General features: G+C 34.5%; 5 protein-coding genes across 8 annotated transcripts; 4 read left to right on the top strand and 1 right to left on the bottom strand.

Annotated features, from left to right (window-relative positions):
- The first annotated feature begins 1,853 nt into the window (after positions 1–1,853).
- Positions 1,854–4,629, top strand: F47D12.7 (Kelch repeat and BTB domain-containing protein F47D12.7). The gene is made up of 13 exons (NM_065979.4): positions 1,854–1,961; positions 2,027–2,212; positions 2,357–2,451; positions 2,498–2,600; positions 2,640–2,724; positions 2,775–2,863; positions 2,912–3,014; positions 3,061–3,210; positions 3,256–3,346; positions 3,393–3,614; positions 3,681–3,881; positions 4,020–4,314; positions 4,362–4,629. Exons 2-13 carry the CDS (start codon positions 2,027–2,029, stop codon positions 4,479–4,481), a joined length of 1,740 nt encoding a protein of 579 aa, NP_498380.1. The 5' UTR covers positions 1,854–1,961; the 3' UTR covers positions 4,482–4,629.
- A 5,951-nt stretch (positions 4,630–10,580) lies between these two features.
- Positions 10,581–11,252, top strand: F47D12.6 (uncharacterized protein). Its single transcript, NM_065978.8, has 3 exons — positions 10,581–10,676; positions 10,880–11,006; positions 11,049–11,252. The coding sequence occupies exons 1-3, from the start codon at positions 10,630–10,632 to the stop codon at positions 11,175–11,177; spliced, it is 303 nt and encodes a 100-aa protein (NP_498379.1). The 5' UTR covers positions 10,581–10,629; the 3' UTR covers positions 11,178–11,252.
- A 633-nt stretch (positions 11,253–11,885) lies between these two features.
- On the top strand, positions 11,886–15,496 carry gadr-3 (Gastrulation-defective protein 3). Its single transcript, NM_065977.6, has 8 exons — positions 11,886–11,989; positions 12,041–12,295; positions 12,403–12,524; positions 12,651–12,916; positions 12,968–13,125; positions 13,187–13,475; positions 13,636–14,244; positions 15,057–15,496. Exons 1-8 carry the CDS (start codon positions 11,932–11,934, stop codon positions 15,430–15,432), a joined length of 2,133 nt encoding a protein of 710 aa, NP_498378.2. The 5' UTR covers positions 11,886–11,931; the 3' UTR covers positions 15,433–15,496.
- On the bottom strand, positions 15,438–17,496 carry hmg-1.2 (High mobility group protein 1.2). 3 transcript variants are annotated; one of them, NM_001392119.1, is made up of 5 exons: positions 17,199–17,493; positions 16,634–16,897; positions 16,467–16,546; positions 16,110–16,284; positions 15,438–16,058 (listed from the first exon to the last, which is right to left on the bottom strand). In NM_001392119.1, the coding sequence occupies exons 1-5, from the start codon at positions 17,268–17,270 to the stop codon at positions 15,942–15,944; spliced, it is 708 nt and encodes a 235-aa protein (NP_001380090.1). In that variant the 5' UTR covers positions 17,271–17,493; the 3' UTR covers positions 15,438–15,941. The 3 variants fall into 3 exon arrangements, with proteins under 3 accessions (NP_001380090.1, NP_001380091.1, NP_001022599.1); NM_001392120.1 differs by having other exon boundaries at positions 15,459–16,058; positions 16,640–16,897; positions 17,199–17,496; NM_001027428.6 differs by having other exon boundaries at positions 15,462–16,058; positions 16,634–16,894; positions 17,199–17,455.
- Positions 17,497–19,524: 2,028 nt separating this feature from the next.
- On the top strand, positions 19,525–21,828 carry C18F10.7. Of its 2 annotated transcripts, NM_065973.6 has the most exons (8): positions 19,525–19,663; positions 19,721–19,812; positions 19,853–20,076; positions 20,122–20,475; positions 20,536–20,619; positions 20,667–20,906; positions 20,960–21,317; positions 21,370–21,828. In NM_065973.6, exons 1-8 carry the CDS (start codon positions 19,530–19,532, stop codon positions 21,630–21,632), a joined length of 1,749 nt encoding a protein of 582 aa, NP_498374.1. In that variant the 5' UTR covers positions 19,525–19,529; the 3' UTR covers positions 21,633–21,828. The 2 variants fall into 2 exon arrangements, with proteins under 2 accessions (NP_498374.1, NP_741185.1); NM_171160.5 differs by lacking the exons at positions 20,536–20,619; positions 20,667–20,906; positions 20,960–21,317; positions 21,370–21,828 and having other exon boundaries at positions 19,853–20,029; positions 20,122–20,279.
- Positions 21,829–21,846: the final 18 nt, after the last annotated feature.

Raw genomic sequence — 21,846 nt, 5'->3', positions numbered from 1 at the left:
TACTTTTTTGGGATGGAGGAGAAGCTCAACAAAGAAGAATACTCGATTTTTTTGGAAGAAAAGAAGAGAAAATGACGAGATGAGGAATAAGAATTTTTGAAAAGACACGCACTCCATCACCATCATCGTATTCTTCCCAACCATCATCTTTCTTTTCAATTATTCTCAATTTTTTATCCGAAAAATGTCTTTTTCATTATTCTAACAGATATAATTAGATTAAAACAAAAGAGAATTGCATGTTTTATGAGTGAGCATTCGAGACACTTTTCTCATATGAGCATATTCTTATTCAACTGGTGGGGATGGGTGGAAAGATGGGCGGAGTTTGATGATTCGACACTTGATTCCCTTGGGATGAAATAGATGGACGAACCAGATTACAAGTACGTTGGATTGCACGAAAAATTGGAAAAAAGATTGAAAAAAGCAAAGCGAAATTTATGGCTTCGGTTGATAAGAAATAGTAAAACTCATTTGTTTTCTTTTTTTCATTTTGAAAAAATAGATAGATACATATATCTTGATCTCACTGAACAGAAAATTTGGATATACTGTACTCTAACTAGAGTTCGATCCGAATAAAAAAATCCTTTATACACTCACATTTTGCAATCAGAATCAGATATCACAGTTAGATGCGATTTGTAAAAGCACATAAAGAAATTATTATATTAGATGTTGCTAAAGTTGGTTTGAAAATTTCGGAAACTTGCCTAGTAAGAACGGTTTTATATGCATGTGTTTCCAATCGGACTGTAAAAACATAAAATAATACAACCGTATTTTGATATGGTGTGACGTCAAAAAGGACTAAAAATTTTTACGACCAAAGGCGTCTTAGCCAACTCTTTCCAGAGGACAACTAATTAGAGGACAACATTTTTCAATCTCAAAATCTAAAATTAAAATTTTTTTATTGCATTTGAAACGTTTGAAATGTTTACAATCTCTTTATAAAAAATATTTTGTTGTTATAGTCACAAAATATTTTTTGAACTTTTTTTATGTTGAGCATACTTTTTTGTGTATATTTTTCATGTTTAATATTTCAGAGCAAATTAAAAGCGGAGCAACAGTTTTGGTTTTTATGTTTTTTGTAAAATATACTCAAAACGTACATTCTGAAAAATTGTTCAAGCTGTTCAAAATTTCGAATTGAAAAATCTTCCAACGATGTTTCTTCAGCCTGGGCTACTGTAACTCCATTTATCTTCCAAGTTCAACTAAAGTACACATTCAAAAACCGAAAATGACACCTACTATCAATCTTTTGAGTTTTTCGTCTTTTTAAATGATGACGTAGCCTCTTCCAACACATTATCTGATTTTCCGCCACTTCTACTTTTTGCTTATTACGTCCACAGAAGACATCGAAAATAGACGCAGATGCTCAATGATGAACGTGTTGGCAGTTGAGAAGACGAAACAGGAGATAGGGGAATGGAAAAAATGAAAAAGTTTCCCAGGAGAACCTGAAGAAACAAGACGAATCGGTGCTCAACCTCCTCCTCGTGAGCTCCTCACTTTATTTTTTCGTTTTCCAATTTCCGAAAAAGGGGAGTGGTGAACGAAAGATTAACGGGCTGGAATGCAATGAAAATTGAACAGAAGCAGAGAATAAGAGATGGCGAATTACCAGAAAAAACAACAACAACTGGAAAAAATAAACAACATTTTTCAATCTCAAAATTCTAAACAAAATTGGTATTTAACCAAAATCATAATTCTGTCGATAAATGTTTTAAATATTAAAACCAAAAAACATTTTGCAATAAAAAACACAATCTGCGTGGTCAACTTCGCTATGCTAAAAAAACAGCTCCTCCCGATTCTTCGCAAAATAAAAAATCAATATTTGTAAATTTCCATTCAATTCGTGTACAAACTCATTTCTCGACTCGTTTCATCTAACTTTTATTTCACCTTTCTTCGGCCGACAACTTTACACACGAATTTCAGTGAGTTTAAATATACAGGATGGCTCGTAACATTTCATTTGGTGCACTGAATTACATTTTTCCAGATGGATATCTGTGATATTTCTGCTTCCCAATTGGCAACAAGTCCACCACCAAGAACAGCCATCGATTTTAATTCGTCCATTGAAGAGTCGCCAGTGAAAAGAGTGAAATTCTCTCCAGAACTCACCAAATCATTCGAAGAAACACTCAGTCCGACAGTCACACTTGTTCTTCGGAATAATGAAGAAGTATGTTGATTGAGAGCGCTGAACACAGTTAACTAATTTGCGACGCACTCTCGAGAAAGCTATATGCGTATTTCAGTCCTTCATTCATTTTCCCAATATAAATTGTGATTAGGACTTAGTTCCGCACAAATTCCATTATTTCAGGTAATTTTCGACCGATATCTTCTATCATTCTACTCAAACTATTTTCGAGTACTCTTCTCATCTAAATTCCGAGATTCAAATTCAACAACTCACAGGTTTTATTAGTAATTCTCATTTTACTGAACCACGGTTTTCTTTTAGAATCCGCCTGATCTCTGCGTCAGATCTTCATTTTTTACTCACAATTCCAAAGGCTTTCGAACAAGGAATCAAACCTAATATCACCTTGCAAAAAGCTATTGAGGTAGGTTTAGAATACCAAATAAAAAAATAACTTTCTCAGCTTCTCGAACCAGCGGCCTTCCTCCAAATGAGCATTGCACTTGATTACATCAGCGATATAATTTGTAAAAATTTGACACATGAAAGTGAGTACAATAAATCCTCCATTAAAATTGAAATGGTAGTAATTTCGCAGATATAATAAAAATCTTCCGTCTTGCTCTATTATACCACACGACACTAGCTGTTAGAGTCTGGAGATCCATGGTCAGGAAATTCCAAACGGTAGCTATACTTTTATTTTTATTTTGGAAAGACAATTTCAAACTACAGCTATTTGCCACAAATGTATATTTGTCGCTGAAAGAAAACGAGCTAATTGGACTACTCACCGATAAACATTTGAACCTGAAGAGTGAAGATGAGACAACTGTAGGTTAATACTATAGAAATTGAATCTAAATTTATTCAATAACAGGTAGTTGTTAACTGGATCAAGCACAATTCTCCACTTCAATCAGATCGTCTTACCCAGTTTGCTCAACGAAATTTCTCCAGGCGACCTCAACCAGATGCCACGAAGTATGAAGTAATTCGTACTAGACAACCAATGGATGCTATTGTTTGCTTTGGTAGGACCAGAAATGCACATGCAAATTGAATTATCTTACTTCCAGGTGGATGGGCGAGTCGTGGTGTTGCTCAAAAGATTGAGGTGTGCAATACGAGAAGTGACCGTTGGCAAACGTGTAACTTCAACTACGATATGTAAGTTCCCCTTCTAGAAAACATTTAATAACGTGAAAGTTTCCAGACCGAACATCCATAGAGCGTACCATGGTATTGAAGTCGTCGAGGACAAACTAATTGTGTATGGTGGATTCGACGGCATTAAGCAGTTTCAGACAACAGTTCTCTTTGACTTGTCAACTAAAGAATGGAGGAGGGGGGCGAATATGAATGACAAGAGGTGCTATGTGACTTCAGCAAGGGTCAACGATTCATACGGAAGGCCTCTGGTATTTGCTTGTGGAGGGTACGTTTATTCATAGGAGTTTGAAAGCTGGTCAATTCTCAATCTTTATGCATTTCTTGATTTCAGAATGAATGGAGTTTCCCGACTGAAGACTGCCGAAATGTACGACTACCGTGCGGATCAGTGGACTGAGGTTGCAAATATGACACAAATGAGATCGGATGGAGCTGTGGTGACAATTGACAATAAGATAGTTGCTATTGGAGGATTTGACGGGCGGAATATTCATCAAGGAGGAGAAGTTTATGATCCAGTTTTAGATCTATGGTGAGCACAGATTCTGTAAAAATACTCTGAAACTAGTTCTGCGTTATATTCACATAGGCTCTTCTTTGGAACATCTAGAATGCTTTAGTTTCCTTTTTATGCTGGTAGGAATCAGTTTTATCTATATAAAATTTTTAGGCATCCTCTCTCATCAAACATGCGGACACGTCGTACTGGCTGCACTGCGGTTTCAATAATGAATCAAGTTTGTATGATAATTGGTGGATTCAACGGGAACCGTCGACTTGATTCTGCTGAGATTTACGATATGCGAGAGGGTCTGTGGCATCCTGAACCAACATTGCAAACTGCGAGATCTAACTTTTCCGCATGTCAAATGGATACCTGCTATGTTTATGTGGCTGGTGGGTTTGATGGTCAGACGACGACAAAGGAGTCGGAAAGATTGGATTTGCGATCAAAAATGTGGCAGGTTAGTTGTTTTTGAAGGAATTCGCGGTACAAATCTCATATGTTTAGGCTCTTCCTGACATGGCCGAAGCCAAATCAGCACTTCGTATGGTAACACTTTCGGATCATCCATTCCTTGACGAACTGTTTGACATTCCGGATGACACTGGTATCGTGACGTCATGGTGATTATCTTGTTTTTCATCTGCTCCTGTAAATATTCAATTTCTAAATCGATGACAACGACACTCTTGCATAAAATGCAATCAATCGATATAACACTAACCTATCCCAATCGAACGTTGACTGATGTATTTCAATGAATGATTTGATTTTCTGTTTTTCCTATGAACTTGCCATTAAATTTCCGTCTTCTGTGCGTGAAATGTGATGCATTATGCCCACAAAACCGTCCACTTTCAATCCGCACATTGATTTTCGAGTCGCGGTGTGCACATTGTACCCGATTTCGTTAGCGATGTGTGCATCGTGCGTCCACAATGCCTATTTTCCGATGGCAAAATCCAAAATTAACTGTGTTGTCCAATATTAATTAGTATTAGTTGTAACTTTTCTATAGATTTAGTTCAGTTTAGTTCAGATTAAAAGAAAATTCAGAAAAGCAACTTCGAATTTCAACCGATTGAAAGATCCAGGAACAATACTTTTAACGATATTTTTCTCAAATATTCTCAAGTTTAACCTTGATCAAATCATAAACGGACCCCTCATTTCATTTCAATTTTTAATGACAACCTACGCAATGATTTTACGATATCACGGGGTTACAAACATATTTAAACAGAGGTTTTTCATACGTTTTTGAGAATGACAATGAAGTTTTGCTCTCAATTGTTCTTCATGGTATTAACTATACTTTTCTTCATTTTGGAAGTTTCTGCTGTGAGTTATTTTAAACGAATAATTGTCTTATATGAAAGAGTTAACCCGGTAGATAAAACTAGATTTTTCAAGTTGTGGCAAAACCTTCAAAATACTTGATTTTGTTTTATGAGCATTTCACAATAGCTTCCCCAATTTTTAAAACTTTTCAGCAACACAGGAGTGATCTTCCGATGAGACGCCGTTTTTCCAGCTACTTGAGACATTAACGAGCTATTCATTTTTCAATAAATTTGTTGAACTTCTAACACATCCTCTTAGTTTTCACAAGGAAATGTTTTTTGAGCATTTTTTTTTGAAATTTCTTGCCAACTGTCACTATTCAAGCATTGGTTATTTTCAGCTTTTCATCAGTCGTCATTGACGAACACCCACAAACTTGAGCATCGTGTATTCTTTTTTACAAAAAAGCCAAATTTCATCTCATAAAATTTCTTCTTCTATCTTTCCTTTTTCATGCTCACACATATGTTTTATAAGTGGGTATGTATGCACAAAATATTTTGTGTTTTACTTTATTCGTCAATTTCGTGTCACATTTTGAGAAATTGCCTCTTGGTTTATGGGTTTGATATTGAAAAATTGAAATGAAAATTCTGATTTATATGCTATACAAAAGGGAGTTTGCGAGCGTAAATAACGTTTTTTTTTTGCTTTTTACTTTGCATTTGTCAGTTGAAAAAAATTAAAACTTCCTTTCTGTGTCCATTCCAAGACAAAACCTTTTCTAATATGATTTCCCACGAGTTTTCCTACCGCTCATTGATAAGTGCAAACTGAGCTCAGTGTACTTGTAGGGCTCATCTCACAAATGTATTACCAATTCTATTGGCTCCTCCCCTCTTGCACTTTTTTGGTTCACAAATTTTGCACAATGCCTCACGCCTTTTTGCTTTTTTCTTTTCTTGCTTTTTCCTTTCATCTCAGTTTTTGACACGAAAATCGAAATATCTATCTCCCGTTGTTTCATGGGAAGTTCATTAGTCGAAAAGTAGGAAAAATAAAAGAAAAAAGACACGAAAAGAACACATTTGCACAAGTCGAAATGAGCAAAAGAAATGAGCTGTTTCTTTCTTTTTTTTGCATTCCCCCTCTCTCCGTCTGTCTTCTCGAGTTTTTCTCTGTAGAAAACAAGAATGAGGATAAAAAGTTTAGTTTCAACGATTTTTTTTTTCTCCGCGTCAAAGTTTAACGAGCCAGATTTGAGGAAATTTGAGAAGGCGATAACGTTTTCCAATTCTCTAAATTGTGTTTTTTCTCAGGATTTGAAGGTTTTAGTATGTTTTATTGGTGTCACTGCTTGATTCGTTACAACGAATTTAAAAATTTCTGGCTCAAAATCGAACACACGAGTTAATGGGGATAGAGTAATAAGGATAGATAAATTCTGATTTTATTAGGCTGATCTTTGCCAATATAAATCATCTCTATTTCAATCTCCAAAGAGGTCCAAACTTCAAGGCCTATCTGATTTTTTTCAACAAGAAACATGTATCGTAGTAATTTTTAAAATTTTTTGTAATTAACAATCCAATGTATAGAATTAAAAATGTAGTCAATTTTATTTCAAACCGCCTAGGAAATCCTAGATTTTCTTCATTTTTTTTCTGATTTCAAAACTGGAAAAATGTGATATCATTAATTACCTGCTCTCAAATTTACTGATAAGCCAATTGATATGACTCATCAAATTTTCGATCAACTTTTCTCTTTCTTCATTCTCATTTTTACGACTCTTTCGTTCTTCTTTATTTCTTCATTTGAAAAACCTCTTTTTTCTTTCCTTTATGACCCTTTTATCATTATTTCCGTTCACAGTTTCTTCTGATTTATTGAGAGAATCTTCAGTTGGTTCATCAAATACTTTGTTCAGAGTTTTCTTCTCGGTTGGTCTTTTTTTTTTCTTCTGCTTTTTCAAAACTTTTTTCTTTGTTTCGAAATATCTATCACTGAAATCTTAGTCGAGACTCAATAAATGTGACATTTACGAGATGATCTATGCACATCCGGAAGGATTTAGATTTATAATAGTGTGTGAAAAGATAACAATGGTTGATAAGAAATTGGAAGTTTGCTTTTGCTTTATGGGTAGTTTCTGACGAGAGCTCTTTTTTACTAGAAGTTTTGAAATTCATGTATGAACACGCTCTTCACATCAAATTGTTCAAAACAGTTTAATGGTTGTCCGCAAAACGAAAGAAAACTTGGGTAATCTCACAAGAGTTTCCAGCAAATTTTCTCTACAAAAAATATGGAAATGGATTGATTGGGTCTTCCAATTTCAAACCCGTCGCTAAATAACTTATATTTTAATCTCGTAAAGTATACAACGACGATGGCTGAGGTTGTCAGTTTTTTAAAGAAACGGCGGTGCTCCACAGTACTGTGTTTTTTATGATCCAAATGAGTTCACCGTACCAAACTATTCCAGTTTTCAAAAGTTTCCATTGCGAAAAGTTGATGCCCACATTGGTGTCAATTCGCCTCTTTTCCCACACCCGTCAACCTGAATAAATGTCTCATTCTTTTTCTATTCTCTCACTTTGCTTCCGACCATCTCACGGAAACCTATAATTGTGAATTGAAACGTACATAACACGCCATGTTTCACACCACTCACCTTCCTTTCACTTTGGTGTCGTCTTCTCTTTCTCACTTTTTGGCTTTAATTAGGTAATTGAAAACTCACGTTTGAGTTATAGAATTTGGTGAGTGTAATTCAAGTAAATACATTTTTTTCAGAATTTGTGCAGTGTATTTTTCTCATTTTCCATTTCACACATAAAACTTTTTATACATTCAGATCGTGTTTAAAAAAGACTAAACATTTCAGGTAATTATGTTGAAAATAAAATTGTTTGGATTTAAAATAGTTCTTTAAAAATATTTTTATGGTTGGTGCAAGCTTGAACTAACAGTGTCTATTATTTTTATTTTAAGATCATCTTTAGAAATTAGCTGTCCAATGTCCAGTGCTTCCACAATTCAAGTTTTTTCTTTATTCAAACTATCCAATAGAACATATAATAATCGCCTCATCTCTATTATTAAATAATATATTTGAATTGGCGCCCACCCTGCAACACAGGTGTGGTCGTCTGCCTCCTTGTTTGTCACTTGTAAGTGTTTCAACTACCGTTTTCGAGTGTTTTCCACCTCTCGCTCGCTCTCTCTCTCTGTTCGTCACTTTTTGGTTACCCATTTTCCTCTAGTTACTCAATTGTTCAATTGTTACATACTTACACACCTTTTTTGTGGGTTTCACACGCTTCGATGAATGTGTTTTTTGAACATGTTTCTTGATTGATGAAAGAATTTTGTAAAATATGCAAACACTTCGAAAAATTTGTGTGTGAGATGGCAATGTCTTCTTCTACAGTAAGCGTTCACGGACAAAAAACAGTATCCCTTCCATAATAGAAATGAGACAATTCATAAAAAGCATCTTCTTTTTTTTTTAAATTAGAATCTATTTGATAATCCTGTGCTATTCTGTGCGATTATTATTGAACGTTTTCTCTAACAATCAGACGTGCTCTTTCATCACGACGTTAATGTACCAATTTCCCATAAATATCTGTGCTACTATTTCCTGTAATAATTATTGCCAACAATTTCTTATAAAACATAAGAAGAGAAAGGTCACTTGAAGATTGGGAAACAATTAATTAGTAAAAGTTTAAATGAATATCCTTTGTTTCCACTTTGATTTTGACTAATTTCAAAGTCAAAGTGTTCCTTCTCTGTGAGGGAAAACTGAAATCACTTCAAGGAACTTTCTTTTTGTTTATTACTGGGAATGACTGTTGTTCTAGATTTTTAAATGGTACATAAACTTGACTAAGAGGTCGATGTTCAGAATAATTTTTTAAACGAGAATCAAGCTTTTTCAGACTCAAGATATTTCCAAAAGATTTAAAAGCGTTGCAAACTATAAATATAGATTAAGATGCGCACAAAACTGGGTCAAGTTAAAATTAGGCATTTTTGTGTTTTTTGAAAACCGCACAGAAAAAATTCTCTTAAGTTTAAGGGGAAGTTTGTGACGATCTATCCAAATCATTAGCTTCAAAACCAAATATTTGTTATCTGTCCAAAAGATGTCCAAAATGTCCAAAAGAAATCAATGTCCAAAAGAAAACAGACTTCCTATGAGTTTGTAATTAGGTTCTTTACAGTTTCCTTGCAAAATAAAATTTTTCGGTGTCTATTCAATCCTTCTTCTCAACTTTTATCATCTCTTCTGATATCTCATAAGAGAATCAAATTTCGAACGTGATAGGGAGCAAAAAGAGCAAAAAAGTGTACGAGGTGTGATTGCAACAATTGTTTGAAAACGAGAAGCTATGAAACATGTGTCCCTCAATTTTGTCCATTTTTCAATTTGTGTCGAGTTCGGCTCAAGATGAAAAAGAGTTCGTGATAGGTGATAGTGGTCCTTCTAACTATACTAACTGGATTAAGAAGTGAAGAAAAAAGAGATGAAATCAACACCTGCCATTCCATGTTTTACGATGTTCTTTCTCTTTCAACATTAAATGTCCCACCAACCTAGCGTTTTCTTCATTTCATGTCCTATCAAATTAACACTTTGTCTTTTTATTCATTTTTTTCTCGGTTTCCAGTCTTGATTATCTCAAAAAAAAGTTTTTGCGTAAATTTTACAATTAATATCTTACTGTTTTCTGATAGCAAGATCACACGATTTTCGACGAATTTATATGTTATTTTCTACCAACAAAATAGAACGATGTAAGCGCACAAGAGTATGTTAAATATAAATACAAATTTATACCTAAGAAATTTGTTTTTTATTTCAATATAGTTAGGATAGGTGGAACTGAGTAATTTTCTTTTTTTTTAATTGAGAATTGGAAATTTTGAAAACTTTTTAAAAGTTCAGCAGTTATATTTGATTATTTCAGCATCGTGGAAATGGGTTTGAAAAACTTCCTCACAAGCGATACTCCATTTTTTCATTTAAAATAAAAGTTTCAATTTAAAAACCTAATTAATTGTTTGAAACCATAATATAATCAAAAACATCCTGTTAAAATCATTAAAAATCTTTTTCAAACTTTCTCTCCTTACTAATTATTCATCACTTGATAATAAAATGATAACAGATAACCGAACGTATTTCTTTCATTTTTCGTGCTGTGACACATTGATTGATTGATCGGTTTGGTCATTTTCTTGGTTAGTCATATTTTTTGATTTACTTTTTTTGTTATTTTTTTTCCGGTATTCCAGTTTCCACCTACATCTCGTTGTTAATACTTTTATCCATTTCTCGCTCACTTTTAATGATTTTCGGAATAATTTCTCCCGCTTAAACTTCCGACTTGGCCTGGTCTATAAACATTTTACAATCGAAATATAATTGCAGAAATTAAATCTTGTATCGTTTCTATTGGTTGACAATGGTGATATAATGGACAATATCCAGACGTTTTTCGACCAATATGTACATCTTCCAAGGTTTGCTTCTTTTTTTTCATTTTTAAAAACTTACAATTATTATTTTTTTCTTTTTTTTCATGTTTTTCATTCCAGAGTTTTATACAAAAGTTTTGTGAAAACTCAAGTATTTTAAAAGCCCATTTCAAACTTTTGAGTCTCGCACCAAAAAATTAAGTTTTGCTATCATGGCGTAAAAATTTGAAAATTAAATAATTTCTTAGTGAAATATCGAGCAAACACGACCATGCCTACATCATTCTGATCCTCCTTTCGGTTATTTTGATTCTCCTTCTTCTTATCTGTAATCTCTGTATATGCTACTTCATCAGGCAACGAAGGCGTCGAGAGGTTTGTTGATTTAAATTTATTTTATAAATATTAAAATTTCAGTTAATCGACTATCCATCCAACACATTACAATATATCCCATTTCCTCGGAACGTTCGAAAACCGTACCGAACCGAATCGGGAACCTCATCTTCAAATCGTATGATGCTTCCGCCACGCCAACATGTCTGATCGGGTCTTTTTCTACTTAATTTTTGTTTGAAAACATTGTTTTTGTTTTTCAATAAATTAAACATTTAAATTTAATGCGATTTAACGGTGGATCCATACTCAATTAACGGCAATGGGGAAACTATTAAAAAATTACTCATATGGTGCGCAAATATCAAAGTTAAATTTTTCAAAAAATGGAAACGTGTTATGTTCTTTAATAAATGCGGCATAACTTCCTGTCTTCCACTCAAATAATTTTGGAAGTTGGCCAACAACTTTTTTTGATTTTCACACTCTGCTTTAATAAAAAAAAACTGTAAGGGTTCAAGCTTGCAGTAGTGCTCGAAATTTTTCAAAATATTTCCTGAATTTGTGATAATTTACCAAAAACATTGTGAATAACATCAAAACGAGCAACACTGCTGGCAGCATGGCCCATTTGTGATGCGATTCATCTTCCACCGGCAACAGACTACAACAATTTCCAGACACTAAAATATTACATCAGAATAATCACATATATTCTAGTATTAATTTTTAAGTACAGGTCAAACAATATCCGGGAAGTCTTATTGAAGTTGCAATGATAATATGAATTGTATGTAACTGTCTATATTTGAGAAATGCCGGCAAGTAGGTAATTATTTCTAGTAAGTTGACCTAACGAATCGATAATATTTGAATACAGGTGCTCTCTCTCTCCCTCTCTTTGCACAAATAGACGTCAAACGTCTTTACCTGTGGACCCCCGAAACGTAACTGGTAATTTTAAATGATTAACGCTTTATCGTGTATTGCCACTGAAAAAGTTGCTCATTATATAAATGATGGTTTGTTGTTGTTTTCTTCTTATTAATTTTTCCACAATGAAATTGTTAAAGGCATCTACCGAAATTTGAAGTACAAATTGGATTCGAAATCAAGTGACCAAGTCTACTCAAAACTCTTAAAAATATCACGCGGTCTAATTCATGAATATAATCATGAAATTGGGCAAAGATTAGAGTTGAGAAATGTTGACTATGGAAAATTCAAAATCGACCGTAATACTGTCATGGTTCTCAAAAAACACTGTCTCGAGTCACTTGGTATTGGAGATTTGGATTATATTGGGTACTATTACAGAGATTTAATTGGTAAGTAGTTTTGACAATATGCAACGTTTCTATTTCAAAACGTATAACCACTTTTAGAGTATTATCTGTGGGAATACAATTTTTTTTCTTTAGTTTAAACTTTTCAGACGATAACACAATTGACATTTTTGAGCTTTTAAAAGCAATTTTAAATAACGAAACACGTCGAAATCTTCACTATTTGGATATTAAAGGATCGCATGCTTTCTCAAAGAAATGGACAAAGAATGTGAGTGATAGAATACTACTCAGCTGTAATACTTGCACGAAACTGACAGTCTATATCATTTTCACCTAAAATTTGAAAGTTACTATTCGAAATTTACATATCTAACTCATGTCTCTCTCATTTCAGATAGGAACTATTTTACCCGTTCTCAGAAGCCTAATCATCTGTGGGAGACATCTTCAAAGCGACGATTTCCAACAACTTTGCGAAAGCATTCCAAATCTTACATACTTGGATATTAGTGAAACTAATGTTCCTAATATTTCTGGAATTTCAAGTTTAAAAAATCTAGAGTCTCTTATAATGAGAAGCGTAGAACTTGAATGTTTTGAGCAGTTTGTAGACCTGTTCAATTTGACTGGGCTGCGGATTTTGGATGTTTCAAGATCAATGTAAGATTTTGAATGTTTTTTTTTTTTTGAAATATCGTGATAATGGTTCAGGTATAAACATGATACAAAAATAATCAATCAATATGTGCAATCAAATAAGGTTTTGAAGGAATTACGATTTTTGGAATGTTCGGGAACAGATATAAATAAAAATCTTCTAGAACAAATATTAAACTCTCATGATAACCTTCAACAAGTTGCAGCTATCAGTGAGTTCGAAAATTTGAAATTAAATTTCTGCAATAATAATAATAATAATAATAATTTCAGATTGTCATATTAGAAGCTTATCCCTACACCATGAAGTCTTCCTTTTGAACACAGCAACATTAACTTCTTCTCTCAAATCTCTTACTCATTATTTGGGAGTACATCGAATAAGTTCTGTAGAACGAGTTTTGGAAAACATGTTACACCTGTTTCCAAAATATGATCCAGATCTGGATAACAGATTTGATTTTTCGGAATGTGTGAAAATAATAATCAATTCTGCATTGAAAATTGAGTCATCACTTGGAATTCAAGGTTACGGTACTCTTTGTCTGTGGCATATAGCACGGTAAGTTATTAAAAATTTGCAATTTTATGTGGCCGCGATTAGAAAACCTCAGATTTTTTAGTGGCTCCGTCGCAAATGTTCTCAAAAAATATAATTAGTTATAAGGAGCTTTCTGAATTTTCCTAGTTTTCAGTCAATTTCTCTAATAATCCAATTTCAGAAATCAAGACGCGCGGTTTCAACCATTTGATTTATATCAACTCGTTTGTAAATTGTTAGATGGTGTATACAATAATGGGAGATTATTCATTGCAACAAAAGACTTCAATATAAGTTTATGGAGAACAATTGAATCTTTACTCAAATTACTTGAATCCAGCTTGAAACCAATGAGTTATGAACGAGTCTGTCGGATAGCAGGGTTGTGTATTTCAAGGAATGAAGTAGATGATGAGATGAAAACTCGAGCAATTCCAATTTTTGCTACATACATCAAAAGGATTTCATCACAATCAGTATATTATATTGACTTTAATCACAAACTTATGCCAAAAATCATTTTGCACTTGAAGAAGTCAATTGAGTTACGGAAAACCTATTGGATTACATTTTGTCTTGACATTTTAACTCAAATAACGCAAAACAGTGCAGATGCTTGTGAGAAATTGGCAGAGTGTGAAGAAATGAACGTTCTTCTAGAATGTTTTGGTAATCTAACCAAAGCGTCGGATCACCTGAAAATTCTCAAAATATTGAAAAATGTTCTACTCGAGCTCACTGATAAAAATGTGAAACATGTTGCAATCGACGCGAGGATTTCCGTTTTGCAGTGAGTTTTTGATTGAATTTCATTATAAGCTTCGTAGGAAAGAAAGAGCTCGTGGTGAGATCCAATAAGATAAATTGCATGTGCCTTTAAGGAAACATTTTTACGTTTTGACCTTTCGAAAACTTCTTCAAACTTATATTATTTCACTTTTTGTCTATTTTTCGCCAAATTTCACACTTTCATCACAAATGTTTGAAAATCCCTTTGTCTTGAAAAAACTGAGCAAGGGAAATCAGAGACCCAGAAGCGAATTCGCGCGAATTTTACGGAATCTATTCTTGTTGTTGATGATTTCGATTAAAAAACACTTAAAACTCAAATATAACTAAAAAATACTCAAATTTTAACAAACAGAAGGAAACAGAAAGAAAAATCGATATAGATTCCGCAATTACACAAGTTTGAAACTACAGTACTATTGTAAGGCACACACCTGTGCGTAAAAATAGTACTGTAGTTTCAAACTTGTGTAATTGCGGAATCTATATCGACTTTTCTTTCTGTTTCCTTCTGTTTGTTAAAATTTGAGTATTTTTATAGTTATTTTTGAGTTTTAAGTGTAATTTAATCGAAATCATCAAAAAAAAGAAAGATAAAAGAGAAGAAAATACATGAAAACTCCACTGCAACGGAAGTTTGCTGTTACAGTACCATTTGAAGCCCCCTATTCAGAACAAAGTAGAAAAATTAGAGGAAAAATCGCTGAATTTTACGACTGGGTAATACCGTATCAGCGAGCCTATCATTGCTAATTTAATGTTTCAACTTCAAGAAATGGGTTTTCGAAATGTTTAATATTTTCCAAATTTCAGAGAAAGACTTGACGAATGGGATGATGAAAGAGCATATTATGTCTTCACAGTTCTTGCATTAATTATCTCCAATTTTCCAACAATTGTCAACAGAGAACCGGCGAATTCTTTAATACGAGAATGTTTTCCAGAAATATCAAACGTCATTAAAATTCCTGTTTCCGATTCGAAGATTTACGTGAAAAATGGAATTCTCAAGAAAATTCTAAAGGATTCTAGAGAAGATGGATCCTTACTTTGGGCTCTTCTGGTGATCAAAAGCTCAATGGAACAGGATAAAAGCTTTGTAAATTTACTTACCACCGAGATGTCCAACCTCAACACTAATTCTGAAATTATTATGAATATGAAAGCTGAAATTAAGAATCTAATTTAATTTAATTTGTGGCAAATACGATTGTTTATATTGAACCGAAATGAAATTTATTAAAAATGAGATGGTGTTTCGGGGAAACATGGAACATATAAGGGGAAAAGAGACAAAAAAGAAAGAGGAAACTAATCGCGACATTTATCATTGTGCTGATGTGGAAAAAATTATCAGAACATAAAATAAAGTAAACCAATCATAAAACGACAAACGGGAATACAAGGGTTGCATACGGATTTTGAAAATAAAGTTCAATCGACAATAGCGATTATTTACAGGTATCTCATTCTCGGCCTACTTGTGAAATAAAATTGTAGATCTAAAACGGTGGGGGAGGGCGATGTGGAGTGGGAAGGTTCAGCGAGGTGTTTGGTGTTTTATGGAGTACAGAAACAAAAAAGAAATCATTTGAATTCCTGTTGACTGGTAAAGTGAATGATTTGCGCTTGTGTGTTAAAGAAAAATTATGAAGAGCGAATCGATAAGGGGTACAAAAATCGAACAAATTGGAATGATTACGAGATATTTTGACTATTAATATCTTCAACATGTACAACATGATGGATGTTATCATCGTCATAATGGTCCATGCCAGACATTTTTTGCATTTCAGCTTTGTAATTGCGCATTTCCTGTAATTATTTCGAATAAATAAATGTTTGTTTTCTTTTGAAAATTCTTACATCCGCATATCTATCCTTATCCGCTTGTGCTTTTTGCTCATACATATCCTTCGTCTCCTGGGGCACTAGTTTCCACATTTTTCCAAGCTCCTGTGCAACTTGTCCGACTTTCCAATCTGGATGACCTGCCTGTATTTCAGGACGTTTGTCTTGTGAGTAAAAGAAGAAGGCTGAGCTGAAAAAAGTAGGATGTGTGATGATTAGATAGAAAATTTAAAATCTATTATTCTTCTTTGGAACTTATTCGCTAATGGGATATTTAATATTAAAATTTGTTTGAAATCAACTAGCAATGTTTCAAATATTAAAATATATTTCAAAATTTCTATGTATTATTTTCAACTTTAAAAAACTTACAGGGCTCTTTTTGGTGCATGTGGATCCTTCTTGGCACGCTTCCTCTTCCTCATCGCATCTTCTCCTCCGTAAGCGGCAACCTGAAAATAAATATTATTCTTGTTTAAAATCATTTCTCATATAATCTGTCACACTAAACTACAATAAATTAAGAATGAAAAACGTACACTCACCTCTGCCTGATATCGCTCGGCGTCCTTTTGTGCCAGTTCATAGAAACGTCTCTTCTCATCGTCAACCATCGTCTTCCACTTTTCTGAGCACTTTTTCGAAATCTCTGTCACTTGGACATTCTCGTTCGGATACTTTTTCTTGTGTTCTTCGTAGCACATTTTCACAAAGAATCCGTATGGAGATGTCTTGCCTCGTACTGGAGGTTTACCCATATCCCGGGGGGTCGCCTGATACATCGTTGCTGATGGATTCGGCTGCTGGAAGATTTATTCAAATTATTGTTTTAATTTTTCGTTGCTTTTTTGATCACTTTTTTGTTTTAACGATACTGACTTTTATACTGAAAATCTAATTTTTCTTAGTTCATCTATAACATGCATAAGAATACAAATGTTTATAGTATAAATATCTATTGATGTTTATACTATAGCATTTCGAACTACAATTTTCAGTTTACATTATCGTGTTTTTTATAAACAAATACAACTGATAACTTTGCAGCATGTTGGTCAAGATAATTAATGTTTTAAATTAATCTTAATTAAAACTTGAACTTACAAGTTGGTGACTCTGATACAGAGTGGGCGATGAGCTACTGGGAAAAATGTTTGCGCTGTAACCAGAATTCATTGTTACTCGTTATTTTTTCACGGATTTTCAGATGTTCCTTCGGGAGACAACGACGGTTCGTTATATTTGAATTTTCCTCGTCTCGCTCCAAGGAATCAGTTGCACAAGATCACGCGAATAGTGGAGAGTAGAGGAATACAATTCGAATAGAATAGGGTGAAACAGGAGAGAGAAGAGGGTTGCGAGTCAGACGTCTCTATGTGAGCGCGCAGTATTTGTATGTGTGTGTGGTGTTGTGTGGCGAGCGAGGAGAGACCTCCCCCGAGATATTATGCACTTGTGTAGAGACGCAGATACTTAGGATAAAACGAGAGACTGAAGGAGAGACATACCCTGAATGTCTGCATCTCTACAAATCATACGGTCTTGCACAATTTCAACACACTTGTCCGTCGCGTATGTCACTCTCTACAGTCGCCGTATGTCTTTCACCCATCCTCGTCGTCGGAGGCCAATTCACTCGGTCGAGGAGAAAGAAGGCCAAAATGAGAGAAGAATGGCAACGATAGAGTAACAACACATTTTCTGCGTTGTGTGTGCGATTTCGGTTTTTCTCAAAAACAGATGCGAAGCAGTAAGAACTGGGAAAGGAACATAAACAATAATGATCACAAAAAGGGCATACTTTCTATTGTAATCAATATCATGTGGAATAATTAACATCTTGACAATATTCACTCAATTCTAGACGTTGACGAATTAATTAGAATTAATGAGGCTTAATTTATTGATGATCTGAAAGGAAATTTTCAATTTTAAAGTATTATATTCTAACTAGCAAATCAATTAATATATACGTTCCAGATTCTAGATTTTTTGAATATTTTTTCGAGGAGTTCTAATAATTTTTTTCACATCTAGAATTACTCTACTTCGAAAGTTGCTAGTATCATAAAGCAGTGACAGTTTCATTTTTTCATCTATCTATGACGTCATTTTATTTCTGGCATCGTGCCAAAACCTACACCGAATATCTACACTGTCTATTCCTCTCGTCCGAAGTGATTTACCGATGTTATCGAGTGATGTTTGCGGAAGACTCGTGGCAATGTGAACTCCGAATGTAAATTATTAATTAATAAATCAATATTTTTTCCGAAATAAATTTGTTTTATTTCTCTCATTCTAAATAGACAGTTTTCGATTGAACTACATAGGCTCACTCCGCAAAAAAAGATAATTAAAAACAGAGAGGAAGAGAGAAATGTCAGATGTGTTCAAAAGTTTACATTGTAAATTTAACACTTCTTTAGGCGCTTGAATTTACAATTCTTCACTGTGATGAGAATTTTTTGATACGAATGATGTATTAAAATCGAAAACTTCAAGTTTTTCCTATATATTCTCACTTATTTTTAAGAATACTAACATCGTCTAAATTTGAGGTAAACGATGGTAGGCGGAGCGAACTCTCCGCGAGCCATTTTTAATTGGAGGCTTCTTCAGACACTTTTCTCCTTCTTCAGACCTTTTTTGTTTCCGCACTCAGCCGCCATCACCGCGCGCGTTTTTTTCTGTCTCTATCTCTTCCACTTTTACTCATTTCATTTCTCTCGTTGATTTTCATCATTTTGCGTGTTCTCTGCTGCGCTCACATTTGAACGACGCAGGTGCGTTTACAAGTAATTTGCACCTTTTGGACTAGAAATAAAACGTAAAGAAATTTAATTCGTCAAATTCTTTAAAACAAAATACTAGATCGCGAGAAATTCGAAAAACTATTTTTAACAATTAGATTTTGTTAACAAATGAAATCTTAGCAACCGATTTCTTGGAGGAACGAAGAGGAGTTTGCAAATATAATTTAAATCACGAAAAAAAATAAAGTTTCAAGAAAAATAATAATTAAAAACAAGAAAAATGCGAATATTGGCGAGAAAGTGTATAAAAATGACAGAGAATCAGAGGTGAATAAATTGAAGAGAGTGCTCACGAGGTGAGAGACGCAGAGAGTTAGAGAGTGTTGCGCCACGGCGACAAGAGAACACGCAAAGTGCAGAGACGCAGGCAGAGAAGAGCATGGGAAATGGAAAACGGAGGAAAACGACGATGAAACATCGATTCAGAGGAAGTGAAAGAGCACAAACAAACAATTTCCGAATCGAGTTTGATTGAATTTCATAATTTTTCGAATTTGAAACTTCCTAGTTTCTGAAATGCGACATTTCAATTTCGGAAAAGTTTATTTTTTTTCTTATTCTCAAATCATTTTTTGTTTCTTTTTTTCTGATTAGCAATATTTCGAAATTTTCAGGCGGAATGCCGCTGGATTCGCCAGCGAAACTCGAATTCCCTCTACACTGGGCAGTGTACGTCGACTGCAAGGATGAGCTGAATGAGCTTCTAAAAAATAAATCAACGCTGGAAATCGATAAAATTGATCCGAGGGGAAGGTAAGAATAGTTATCATTTTTGTTTTATTTTTAAAAATAACCAAAAAAATAATTCAGAACTCCATTGATGCTCGCCGTGACTCTCCAACACTTCGATTGTGCACGGCTTCTGATGGATGCAGGAGCTGATGCGAGCATTCCAAATAAAGGTATTAGAAACATTAAAATGCTAAAAAATGAATATTTCAGAAATGTGGTCTGTATCGAATGAAGCAGTTGCTCAAGGAAATGAACAATTCATTCAAGAAGTAATCCATCATCGTGATTATCAGAGAGCAAATCGTGGTGCTCATGCGATGAAAAGATCTCTGGAAAAGCTGGCAGAAGTACCGGATTTCTTCTGTGAGATGAATTGGGATTTTTCGAGTTGGGTTCCATTTCTGTCACAAGCTTGTCCGTCAGATTGCCATAAGGTAATCTTTAATTGATTTTTCTTTTTCAAATCATTCTAATTTCAGATTTATAAAAGAGGCTCAAGCGTTCGAATCGACACAACACTCGTTTCATTCGAAGGTGCCAGCTGGGTGCGCGGTAATCAGTCTTACATTTTTCGGTTGAGTAGAAACGGATACGCTGAATTCATCGTACTGGACCACGACGAACGAATCGCTGCAGTTCAAGAGCTTCGAGATGATGACATTTTTAACGAGTATCGACCACTTCCATCCGCACTAGATGATCGACTTAGAAATACAATTTCGACGACTTATATTGACGTGGAAAATATTGGTTTTGAACGAACATCTCGTGGATTCTTGTCATGGTTTAGCAGCGGAGAGACGAATGAAACTGTAGACGGATACGATTGTAAAGTAATAATTTGAATGCAAATTTAAAATGCTAAAATTCGAATTTAACGTCTATAATCTTAGGTTCTAAACGCCTCCAACGTGCATCTGGTGACTAAACGCCGCTTCGATCATCTCTCCAGTGAGGCTCGAGCCCGTCTCGCCCAGGTATCCCCTCTTTTGAATTGTTATATTTACTTAGTATTCCATGTCAGGAAGAGGCTTCCGAGTCGAAAGCAGTCACCAGCTTCAAGAAAATGATGTCGACGAATAAAACTGACGAGAATACTACAAGGGACCTGTATGAAGAAGGACTGTCTCCTGATTCGTACCTAGATCCGCATTATGAATTTGACACTGGATGTGATATTGGAAAGCGTCGAGAAGTTGTGAAGAAATCGAATGCTTTTCAGGCGACGCTGTGGATGGCTGATGAATATCCTTTGAACCTTCATGTAATTTTAAAATATAAAAAAAAACTGGTTATTATTTCATTTTAAATTTTCAGGATCAAATAATCCCAATTGTGGAGCTCATGGCAGTGAATAGCCCACACTTTGCACGCCTCCACAATTTCATCCGCCTCCAGCTACCCGCAGGATTCCCAGTCAAAATTGAAATTCCCCTCTTCCATATTGTCAGCGCTCGGATTGCATTCCAAAATATTAATTCACCTGGGAAACATGTGACACCGATCGATAATCAAAATGTTGATATTGAAGAGGAAGCTTTCGAAATTCCAGATGGATACGCGATCGATGATGATGGTAGATATGGAATCACCTGGGAGGATGATGATGATCGTAATAATCGAAACAATAGGAATCAGGTGGCGAATGGGAATACTAGTCGGAGAGGATTAGGAAGTAAGTTTAAAAAAACAATTATTATTAACAACTTAAATATAAAACTTTTCAGATAACTATTCTGATGATATGCTCCTCCAGTACGCAATCCAACAAAGTCTTCTTGAAAGTACTGCTCGCCAACCATCTCGAGTACAAGAAGAAGAGTATGTAGATATTCTTGAGCAAATCGAATCAGTGCCTGTTAATCCTGAAACAGATTTTTACCGTGCCATCCGAGATTCTCAAGTTGAAGAAGATCGCCGTCGGCGAGAAGATGAGCAATATGAGGAAGATTTGAGAAAAGTTCTCGAATTGAGCAAGGCCGAGCAGTAAATCGGGTTCCTTTTCGTGTACATATTATTTCTTGCCCTGTAAACTAAACTTCCCGATTGAATCCAACTTTTTTCTTGTCTCTCTCCCAGCTTCCCTCCTACCAAATGTATGTATACCGGGTTCCTTGAAATCCATATTGAGCTGTGGTTTTCTTGTCTACGAAACACTTGATTACATAAATTATTTCCTGATTCTCTGATCCTTGTTTTCAACT

The sequence above is a fragment of the Caenorhabditis elegans genome, chromosome III (assembly GCF_000002985.6).
Source record: "Caenorhabditis elegans chromosome III".
Taxonomy (NCBI): Eukaryota; Metazoa; Nematoda; class Chromadorea; order Rhabditida; family Rhabditidae; genus Caenorhabditis; species Caenorhabditis elegans.
Note: the sequence above shows the minus strand (reverse complement) of the source record. Positions and strands in the feature narration are given on the sequence as shown.